We start from the raw sequence: 11,084 nt of genomic DNA on the forward strand, positions 1-11,084 counted from the left end.
TTTGTCTTGGATGAATCTCTGCATTGTAGCTGATTCAGCAGTAATGCAGATAAGAAACAATCACAGGATGTTTTGCAGACTGGCTTCTTTATGCAAGGGGCAGGAACTTGGAAGATTAAGGTCAGAAAAGGAGGCCAACTGATTACGAGTTCGCAAAAAATAAAAGTGAACCTTTTCTGGATAACACTGGTATTTGTATTTGAACACTGTAACAGACTTATGAAGTTAGTCTTGGGTCTAGGCCTTCAGTAGTTATGGTGTTATGTTGTCAGGGATAACTCCATTACTGTCACAGTTATGTCTCTTTGTCTTATTAGTTGTTATTTCTTGTTTTTTTTCTCTTTTTTTTTTTTTCGTTCTGTTCTCGTTGTTTAGTCTCTCTGTCCTTCAAGTCTTCCATGTTCACTTTCTGATTTACTTTAATAACTCACCTTCTTGTCCCTCTTCTGTTTTCTTGTTTCCGGCTGCATGCAAGTCTGCGCTCTCCCTAATTCCATTGTCAGATTGTTGTCATTCTTTCCTCCAAGCCGGTTGTCTTAGCTCTCTTTCCAGTGCTCAGTAGGTTTTTATGTTTGACCTGTTGTTGTTGTTTTGCCTCCCTTTTGGACTTTGTTTGCACCTCACTGTTTTCTTTGGCTCATGGCCTTTACACCTCTGAGCTTCTGGACATTCCTTGTACCTGCTTCTGTCTGTTAAATGTCTAACGTTACGTATTTCTGTGTCGTGCATTTGCGTGCCATAACTCTGACAAACATGCCACTTAGAATTTTGCTTTGTGCACACATGGTTGAAGTATGAGGAAAATGCATGTTGTACGGTGGAATGCACTTCCTTGTCACATGAAATGTTGTTATCACAAAGCAGCTTCTTTTTTTTTTTTGCCCTTGTATTTCTTGCTTCAACTGTTTTCTCAAGCTGACAAGGAGAGCAGACCTACTGGAGCACCTGCAACAGACATGGCACACAGTGAGTAGTTTATGTTTTCATATATTTCTAATGAAACCAGTATCTAAATATTGTATTTAAAAAGCAAGGACAACTTCATTTGAGCTATTACCTCTTGAAAATGTGGCAATGAAACTACCTCCAGGTTTGCGCATTTGAAAAGTCATTGACAAGTTGTTTCTCATATGGTCGACAGGCAGCGTAACTAACACAAAGCACACGATGGCGGTCATATCGACGGTGGAAGAATGGTCCTCTCTGAGGTCTCTGCTGCAGGACAGCTCAGGGGATGAATGTCTCCAGCTGACCTTCAGTTCTCTGGGATCAAACCAGGTCTGTGACTTGACAGTGGAGGGTCACTCAATCAGCTTGCACTATGCAGATTTACATCAAGACATGACAGAGGAGAGCATCAGCCAGGCATTAGAGTCCTGCTTCAAGTCTTGCAAAGACAGGATCAGTAAATTTCTGCTGCTGATCCGAGGTGGATATTACACAAAGAGGGAACAAAGAATGATCGAGATCCTGCAGGAACACTTTGGAGCTGAGGCTTTGAAATACCTCGTAATTCTCTCTGTTGACAATGGAAAGGTTGTTGACACGCTGGACGACACCCTCCTGGATTTGATAAATGTGTGTGATGGAAGATACTGCCGCATCACGTCATCTGCTGCAAGCGATGGGCTGTATGCACTTCTCGAGATGGTCAAGTACAACGTGACCGGGGACACTGAAACCATGCTAACTCAAGGGAAGAGAAGGAGCAAAGAGGACTCGGCCATGAGCGCAGCCAAACAGAGGGTGGTTGAGGCGGAGGAGAAAGAGCAGGCCTTCGAGCAGCTGGTTCAACAACAGGAGAGGAGAAGAGCCGGAGAGCTGGAGGAGCTGAAGGCGAGGCATGCAGAGGAAAGAAAGAAGGAAGCAGCTGATAAGATGCAATTTGGGACAAAAAGAGAGAGCCTGGAGGAGGCTGTGAAGAGCCGCGGAGCCATGTTGCATCTCCCAGCGACGGCTGCTGATGGTAAGAGTTTCTAAGTTGCTTCTAGAGTTAAGCCAATGTGTACTCTTATGTTTACCATTTTAAAACGTTTTAAGATGCCTCTCACAGTCTGTGTCCTTTTCTTTTTTTATGGCTTTAAGATGATGAAATGAAAGAGCTGTCCGTCGTCCTGCTGGGTATGATTGACGATACAAAGTCTTCTGCTCTAAATGTAATTCTCGAGAGAGCAGGTAATCGGTACTCCGTCAGCAGGTCCAGTGACAAACTACCACCGATCTTGTCCTGCGAGAGGAAAGAGGTGTTTGCAGCGGGGAGGCGGCTCATCCTGGTGAACACCCCTCCTCTGGATGATGAGTATGGGGTGTTTGATGTAGAGCTGGTGAAGGACTTCCTGGCCCTGGCCTTACCTGGACCCCACGTCTTCCTGCTGGTGTTCGATAAGATAGGCCTTTCACAGGGAGAGGAGGTACTGCTCAGATACCTGCAGAAGCTCTTCGGACAAGAATTCGCAGAGCGTGCCATCATCCTGTTCATTTATGATGATGACGACAAGCGGCACAAGCCTCAGAGGGTCGAAGACTACGTGGCCGAGGCTCCCTCAGTCCTGCAGGATTTAATCCGGAAGTATGGCAGTCGCTATTATGAGCTGAACATTGCAAAATCCCAGAATGCTTCGAGCTATCCTCAGGTGAAAGATCTGCTCTCAGGAATGATCAAACTGGCTGCCGCACACGGGGGACAGTCCTTCTCAGTGAAGAAATTTCCTGTGCAGAAGCTGCAGGAGAGGTCTAAACTGATGCAAGACAGAGAGAATGGCGAAACGGAAGTTGGTCACTTATTAAGTAATAATTAATTTCTGTTCTCGAATGCAGAGGTCAGAACAGCTTATATGTAAAACCTAAACAGCGCGAGACAAATGTATGTAATATTGCCTCTTTAAAGCTTGAAGTGTTGATTCAGATGTGTGGGATGAGCTGCCAGTGCAGGTAGTTTGAATTGAATTATTGCTATTATAGATGTGAATGTGGTATCATGGTTTAGTAATTCAGGGGAATTCGCCTTAACTATATCTTTTTAATGTGAGACACTGCAGGCACAAACCCAATCCAAAATCCGCATTGAGGTGTTTATTTTACTATCTGTAGATTTATCTTAAATTCACCAAAAGCTGGTCTACATAAATGTTAAATAAAGTTGTGAATGATTTATGTAAAAAAAACAACTTCTGAAAATAAATGAGAATGAAACTGACAAGTTTGTTGAGTGGATGTGCTGCTGAAATGGAGACTGGAACATGAGGAATACCCATCTTTAGAAAACTGCATTTAATCTTGAAATAAATCTTGAAAGGCCGTTTTCTTAAAACAATTTTTTTTCTCCTATAAAGTGTCTGGCCTTAAATTATTCAAAACAATTGGTGGTGGTGGAGGTGTGGGGATTTTTCCAGATCAGGAATTATTAATGTTTATGTTTATCTGCATAAAGCAGCGGAGGGTAGAAAAGAAAAAGTCTGGATGCACATTTTATTTACTTCTGGACACATTGGAATGAAGACTGACGAGTTTCTGAGATTTACTTGTTGATATCTTGATTGCGTTCGAGTTACATCCTTGAAAGTCATTCTTCTCGTGTGCCAATAAACAGAAGCAAATGCAAAGCAATGTTTAGATTTGATTACAGTTATTGTGTAACTTTTACATGATTTAGTATGAAATAATGTTCTGTAATTTAACACGTAAATTATCTTTTTTATTATTATTTGAAGTTAAGATCATGACATCTTTGTACTCCTAACAGTTACAGGGTTTAAGGAGTACTTTTGTCTTCATGTTTATTTCAGCACATCTCTTTATGTACTTAATATGATATCAAGAACTCCACAACCTTAGAACTATTTGATCAAATAATGTGAAATACATTATTGCAGTCCAATTGTTTGGGCAGGTGGTTGTAGTGTCCACCATGCTGGCGATTTATAGCAAGAGACATGCATTAGTTCTGCAAAATATAAGTACATCAGCCTAAAAATGTATGACTCAGCAGAAGCAGGACTGTGGCAGACACGTGGTTGCTGTAGCTGCAGTGTCTGCGCTCTTTTATTTAACTGCTCTGGTCTGGTGCTGCAGCCGCCTGCGGGGTCATCTTGCTGTCAATCCACTCGGTGTAGTGCGAGATGATCGTGTAAATTCCAGGCTTTTTAAGTTGGCCACACTTCTTTCCTCCGTTGGAAGTGATGCCCACTGCAATGCCGTTGTAGAGCAGCGGACCTCCAGAGTCTCCCTGACAGACGACAGAGAGAGAGGCAGGAAACGAGAGTTTTTAAACCTGCATCTGAGAATTAATCTAGTTAGCAATCAGTGAACGAAACTGAGTTAGTTTCTGTGTGAGCATGCTACATTATAAACAAGACAAGCGTAGCTTTTTGTGGACAGAGAATTGGACGACTGCTGATTGAAGGGCAGTTTGAATTTTACTCTCAAACTCTGGAGAACTGACTATCTGTGATAAAATACAAAATTCTGTAATGAGCAAGAATATTCTTTCTTATCGCTTCCATTGGGTGTCTTGTGAGCAACATAAGCATTGGCAAAAATATGCAATATGAACACATGGATACGACTTTCTAACCCAGTGTCACGGCAAAGCGTGAAATAGTCACGCCCGTCCGGTACAGCAAAACGTGGGATAGCCACGCTTTGGGTTACACGATTTGCAAGCGTGAAACTTACACACACGTTAATGTCATTTGAGACATGATCACATGATCAGGCAGAGTCCCGTAACAGAGGTTGAGACCGAGGACAAAGGACATTTTTTGGCACTATTATGATGTTTGAATCCAGCGGGTGATGTTTTTGTTGAGTTGTTTTTTGTTTTTTAACCCCAACCATGTTTTCTTTTATTATTATTTTTTTTTAGGAAAACGTGTAACTTTCACGGCTAGACAGCCTAAAGCGTGGCTATTTCACGCTTTGCCTTAATACCGGGTTGGACTATCGTATTTGCTGACAACCTTTTACCATTTACATTTAAAAGAGGAGGAGGAGCTAAAACTTACATCACAGCTGTCTTCCTTTTTGTATGGTTGATCACAGGGTTCTGGACAGACTCTGTGTGCACAAATCATGTTACTGGTGAACTTTCTGCCAAAGTAGTCGCTGCGCCTGCACCGGGCGGAGCTAAACACATCGATGACCACCTCTTTGAGCTTGTCGGGTCGGGACCCCAGGTTGTCCAGAGATCCCCAGCCGGCCGTCTCTACTTCCGCGTCAGTGGCGGGATTCGTACCACCGACTCGGAGGAAGGTGACAGCTTCAACAGCTTCAGAGACGTTAAACGGACGATCCAACTGTAAAAGTCACAGATACATATAAATATGATTTTTATTTTGATGGACTGATAGGGGCTCTAAGTTCTGTTGTTATCTTTTTCCCAAACTCAATTTACTCTTGAGAATACTGACAAACTTTACATTTACCTTAATCAAAGCAATGTCATTATCATAATTTGAAAAGCTGAAGCCTGGGTGGTTGTGAATGTCCAGAATATCAAAGGTTTGCTTTGTGTCTTCAGGTTCACTCAGAGAGTGGACACCCAGGACGACCTTCCTTCCATTTGCCCTGTAAAAACACAATAATATTAAAGTACTGAACAACCCATAAAATATACTGTTATATAGGAAATTACACATGCTTCTAAAAAAAATATTGAATGAAGTTAATGAGGGACTTTATCCACATAAAAAGAACAAGCATACTGGGGTATGTTGGTCATAATCTAAGCTGCACTAACTCTCAAACATCTACACATGGAGAAAAGCATTTTCTGGAGCTAAACTTGCACTTATTTGTTCTCCACATGTTCTTCAAAAAGTTGCCTCACCCGGTTGGCAGGCAGTGCGCTGCAGTCATCACCCACTGATCTGCGACCACAAAGCCTCCGCACTCATGTTTCATATTCTCTTCTTCTGGTACCTGGATGGAGGCCATGTAGGGCCGAGAGTGAGGAGCTGCCTCTCTGCCACCAATTATTGCCTCACCTTTAAGTCAAAAATACAATATTTCTACAATAGAACTTGTACCAGCAACAAAAACATTAATAAAACAATCATACAAACTGAAATGATACAGTAAAAATAAGATAAATAAATCATTAGAGAAACAACATTAGTGCCGACTCACTCTGTGAAATGATGGCGACAACAAAAACAGCAGCAGCCGCGAGCACTTCTCTCTCTGACACCATGATGTCGGTTTAACTAAACCGAAAAACCTGCAAGCAAGCTGTTTTAAAGGATTCCACTTGAAGCACAGGAAACATAAATCAAGCAAATATTGTGCAAAACACGAGTGGGAGTCTGACACGCATCCTGTTCCCTGTTTCCTAGAACAAAAAAACAGGAATGCATGTGAAAATATGTTTGAATTTGTTTTTATCCAATTAGATGTTTTTTTTTTTCCACTTAAAATTGTCGTCTTTGTGACATTTCTTGACGTTTAATATCGTCACTTAGTGGGTTTTAAAGTCCAGAAGAACAAAGTAATCTGTTTACATTATCATACATTCACTACAATTGTTGACACCAGCAGAAGTTTTGAGGAAAATATCCGTCCATTAACTTCAACACCACAAGTAAAATAATTAGAGTTTTGCTTGTGCCAGTATTTGACCCCCCATGTTTTCCATTTTTTTCTTACTTAAAAACATTCTCAAGATGTACCTCACAGACAGGGAACATTTCAGACTACATTTTTTGTTTTTTTGTTAACACTTTTCCAGACAAACTGTGCTCCTTGAACAGAACACAAGCCAAACAGCTCTTCATCACTCTGAGACTGAAACTCCTTTTGGCTGCTGCTCTGACACAACAATCCTGTTGTGACCTTGTAAAGAAATATTATATAAATATTCATATTTATGAATGTTGAGACCTTTTTTCATTTGGAAATTCTAAACCCTTAAAGTAATGTGCTGCAAAGCTAGACCAAAGACACTACGTACTGTGCTGTAGTACATATTGTGAATCATTGGAGTGTGTTTTGAAGTCTGTGATGTTTTACTGCTGACACGTTAAAGAACAGGTCACTTTCTAATAGACGTGTGCTGCCCTCTGCAGGTGGAAACAATAAACTACTGGAACATGTGAATATTTCAGAAATATAAACAAGCTCATCAAGTTCGCCTACTGCTTCAACATTTAACATTTGAATTGTTTACTGAAAGTTCATATCAGGTTTTGAGGCTGTTACAGTAAATTGAATAAATGTTAAAGAGTAAATTATACAAACACATTTCCTGCCTTAACAAAAAGTGTCTATTGATTGATGCCAATTTGACATCATTATGTCTTTATCTCTGAAACAGACCGATTATGATAATTAAAGTTGCACAAGTGCTTACTAAGAGTTTCCTTACCGTCTCAGGGATTTGACCTGACAAAGGTCCTGTGGTTTCATTACTGTAAAGTGGGGAAATAATACCCGTGTAGAACCTTTCTTTTAATATCTCTTTGTAACATTTTCCTGCTGCTTGCCAATTAAGTCATGACTCATAAACTCCCAATTACAAGTTAGGAAGGATATAATAGTCAGACATTATAGGATGAAACTGACAAAGATTTGTGTTTCCACCTGGATGATGATGAGTTCATTTAGCTACGAAATTATTTGCTGTAAAGAGGAATATTAGAACATTTAGAGAAAATTCAAATTCAGTTTACATATTCAATATATTTCATGTAGTACATTTTCCCCATAACTGATATATGAATGGAGCAGAATATGTTTTGATTATTGGTCCTTTTTAATTGCTTGACTGCAACTGTTTCAGACTTTCAATTGTCACTCAAGCGTTGCTGTTTGTTGCCATGGAGACGAAGTACAACATGCAGCCTCGGGCAACCAAGCCCACCCAGCCAGCAGTGTGTGTGTGTGTGTGTGTGTGTGTGTGTGTGTGTGTGTGTGTGCGCGTGTGTGTGTGCGCGCGCGCGCGCGCGTGTGTGTGTGTGTGTGTGTGTGTGTGTAGACGTCCCTATCTGTGCATCCCTGTGTGTGGTCTGGCACCGAAGCAGTTATCAGAGGAGAATTAACGCACATTTTCAACTTTTTTTGTTTACCACGTTTCGTTGCTCCATCTCTCCTCCTCCTCCTTCTCCTCCTCCTCCTCCTCCTCCTCGCCCGATGCCTCTCTCATTCTCAGACACTGAGTCAGCGACCTTGTCAGTCTGTCTGGCAGGTTTTTCTCTCCGTCAATCAATCGTTCAGTTTGATTGTTCGTTCACCTCTTTGATCTCTACTTGTGATCGGATCGTCAGAAAGTACTATATTTTCTCAAATACTGCATTAAATTACAATTTTGGCGGTACTTGCACTTTACTTGAGTATTTCCATTATCCTTTGACTCCAGCACATCACAGAAGGAATTATTACACTTTATACTCAACTACATTTATCTGACCGCTTTAGTAACTTTTCAGATGAAGATCTGGCACAATGGATGATATAACAAGCTTTTAAAATTATGGTTGAAGGTCTTGAATTAGCTTCTTATGCACGCGTTTTCCTTTTGAATTTTTACAACGTACAACTGCTGGAAAATAATTAGAGCTACTGCGGACAAAGCTGGGAGAAATGCTTCGATCTCACAACGCTCAGCAGTTTGTACACAGATTTCTACACAGGTGAAGGACGTTGGTGTGACCACCAGAGGGCAGCGTAGAAGTAATCACTCCAAAGACAGACAAAGCAAACGCCACTCACACTTCCGGTAAAGACTTTTAAAAGCAAAAGTCATGAAAACGCAAATAAGAAATATATATATGTACATAAAAAAAAGATTAAAAAAACAATAATTTTTGCTTCTGTAAATGGATGGTTTAGTGGAGGAATTTTCTTTTTTTCTTTTTTTTTTAAAATGATTCTTCACTCCTCCTGAAAAGTGATGAAATGAAAAGCAAATGTCTCATGTTCACCTGCATGTTTTTGGTATGTTAGAGAGTAAAGCAAAGAACATTTTGCAGGTGAATCACAACTGCTGAATATCAGTATTTTCTATGTCTCAATAAACTCATTTTACCAACAAATAAATTGGTGAATTACTAACAAAAAGCTTAGATAAAGCTAAGAGAGGTCCGTCTGACCATCCATGAACCAGACTTTAGATTCAGGTACAGAAAATCTGAACTGTATAGAAATGATTCTTCCTCATCTTTTGATGTTTTTGTTTTATAAAAGCTTCACAGAAAGCACACAAAACACAAATTTATGCTCTGGTATCATTGAATTATTCCTAATAAAGTGCAATTCTGCTTTTTAAATGCTGTGATGTCGAATGATAAAAATCCTCATTAGCTGTTATAAAAATTGAAATCTTGTTAAAAATTCAGACTCTCCACCCTCGTCTGTCTCTCTCCGTGTCTCTCTTTGTCTCTGCGGCCGAGCGGTGGTCTTCTGCTCGGCGTTGGCTCAGCTCCAGAAGAGGGGGATTACTGTTTAAACGTGTATAATCTCTGCTGTTTCCTCCATCAGTCCAGGCCCATCTGATGGGAGCTGGTGTTTAGAAGGGGCTCCACAGGACAAGATACTCTTTAACTGTAATCTCTCTAATCTCTCTTCTTACTGCAGGCCGGGGTCCCACAGACCTGCAGCTCCTGGTCATATTTCTTCTCCCTGAAGACATTTGACAGCCAGTATTTTAAGTCACTTAATTATTTTTTTAAACACAAGGGCATAATGATGATAAATCGTCAGGTAGTACATTTGGAAAAAGGGTTTTCTCCATCTTTTCTCATGAAAATGAATTTATATTTGGATATAAAAATGTTATATCTATGAAACAGACTCATTACAACAAAAAATTAATAACCTTAAATATTCATGTCTGTTAAATAATATGAGTAATATGAGTCAAGTTTTGGTATCTAACTGTGCAGTATTTCCCATTTAAATCCAAATCAAATAAAATATTTTCTTATTTTTTTATCACATGAAGAATATTCATGTGAAGTAATAAATGATGTACGTCAATCCAGGATACAGAACTTAATTACAATTGTTCCCAAGAACAAAACTCTTTAAATTAATATTTAAATCTTTCAAAACACTATTTAAAGGAGATTTTGTAAATATACATTTATATTTAACACAATCAGGTAAGAAATGTTTGTGTGCATTTGTGTAAATGTGTTTGTTATTATTTTCCATTCAAAAGCTGAATCCTGTAATCTGACATTGTGACTGAGTTACTGTGTATTTGCATATAATCACATGACATGCGAGCTCTTACAGCCAGATCTTCACAGAGATGTGTGACCGTACGTGTTTGAATATGCCTGTAAGTGCGTGTGAAGCCCATCAGCTCGTTTTCTCAGCAATGGGAAAATGTGTAAAAGCATTTGCCGACTCTAAATGTGTGTGTGAAAGTAAAACTCTGGACTTTGAGCGAGTGCGTCAAAACCTCCATGTTTCCCAGGAGAACAGTGAATCCTGTAAATCTGACGTTTCTCTTCCTGGTGTCGGTCCCAGGAGGATCAGCGGGAGATTCCACCTTTCCCACATCACTCCTTGATCCACCTGACTCCTCCTCGCCTCACCCCTAAGCCCGGCTTTTGTCCCCATCGGTACGCAGCGCACTGCTCTGTTTGTTTGTACATCCAGACAACACGGTGAGAATGTGCAACAGTCCCACAAAATAAAATAAATAAAACAAAAAAAAACTGTCTGCTGACATTCCCACAAAGAGAGAAAACCTAGAAACACATTCAGATACAACAGGATATGGGATTACAGAGAAGGACTCAATATTAATCCTTAAATAAACAATTTAACTTAAAGGATCTCTAATATTCTGAGATCACAGTTAAGGGTGAAGAGAGAAAAGACAAAAGTTTGAGGAGTAAAAACTTCATGGTGAGAACATGTGAACACATCTGTTCACACTCTCAAATAGGGACATTTTTCAGGTTTTAGTGCACCAAACTGAAGTTTCTGATGATATAACTGTGAGAAAGCTGAGTATTTTAGTTTAAGTAGATAAATAAACTTTTGTTCAATAGTTCATATTTCTTTTTTTTTTTCAATTTGGAAGATGAGAAATAACATTTATGACACTATCTGCTAAGAAAGTTCTCCCTTTTGCTCAA

At 39.9% G+C, this 11,084-nt stretch overlaps 2 protein-coding genes across 3 annotated transcripts; one reads left to right on the forward strand and one right to left on the reverse strand.

Annotated features, from left to right (window-relative positions):
• The first annotated feature begins 325 nt into the window (after nt 1-325).
• On the forward strand, nt 326-3,597 carry LOC138205104 (GTPase IMAP family member 8-like). 2 transcript variants are annotated; one of them, XM_069160777.1, is made up of 3 exons: nt 326-966; nt 1,142-1,966; nt 2,086-3,597. In XM_069160777.1, exons 1-3 carry the CDS (start codon nt 795-797, stop codon nt 2,796-2,798), a joined length of 1,710 nt encoding a protein of 569 aa, XP_069016878.1. In that variant the 5' UTR covers nt 326-794; the 3' UTR covers nt 2,799-3,597. The 2 variants fall into 2 exon arrangements, with proteins under 2 accessions (XP_069016878.1, XP_069016879.1); XM_069160778.1 differs by lacking the exon at nt 326-966 and having other exon boundaries at nt 1,129-1,966.
• A 75-nt stretch (nt 3,598-3,672) lies between these two features.
• On the reverse strand, nt 3,673-6,190 carry cfd (complement factor D (adipsin)). Its single transcript, XM_069160779.1, has 5 exons — nt 6,127-6,190; nt 5,828-5,984; nt 5,424-5,565; nt 5,004-5,294; nt 3,673-4,225 (listed from the first exon to the last, which is right to left on the reverse strand). Exons 1-5 carry the CDS (start codon nt 6,188-6,190, stop codon nt 4,046-4,048), a joined length of 834 nt encoding a protein of 277 aa, XP_069016880.1. The 3' UTR covers nt 3,673-4,045.
• Nucleotides 6,191-11,084: the final 4,894 nt, after the last annotated feature.

The sequence above is a fragment of the Embiotoca jacksoni genome, unplaced genomic scaffold (genome assembly GCF_022577435.1).
Source record: "Embiotoca jacksoni isolate LCO1_2020_lvr unplaced genomic scaffold, fEmbJac1.0.p SCAF_27, whole genome shotgun sequence".
In the NCBI taxonomy this organism is placed as follows: domain Eukaryota; kingdom Metazoa; phylum Chordata; class Actinopteri; family Embiotocidae; genus Embiotoca; species Embiotoca jacksoni.

Bases quoted from the DNA above. Each gene is read 5' to 3' on its own strand.
- LOC138205104 (XM_069160777.1), top strand. From the start codon at position 795: ATGAGGAAAATGCATGTTGTACGGTGGAATGCACTTCCTTGTCACATG. The intron at 967-1,141 runs GTGAGTAGTTTA...TATGGTCGACAG, and splicing joins TGCAACAGACATGGCACACA to GCAGCGTAACTAACACAAAG. The intron at 1,967-2,085 runs GTAAGAGTTTCT...TATGGCTTTAAG, and splicing joins CCCAGCGACGGCTGCTGATG to ATGATGAAATGAAAGAGCTG.
- cfd (XM_069160779.1), bottom strand. From the start codon at position 6,190: ATGGTGTCAGAGAGAGAAGTGCTCGCGGCTGCTGCTGTTTTTGTTGTC. The intron at 5,566-5,827 runs GTGAGGCAACTT...GTGTTTTTACAG, and splicing joins GCGCACTGCCTGCCAACCGG to GGCAAATGGAAGGAAGGTCG. The intron at 5,295-5,423 runs GTAAATGTAAAG...TGACTTTTACAG, and splicing joins ATGACATTGCTTTGATTAAG to TTGGATCGTCCGTTTAACGT.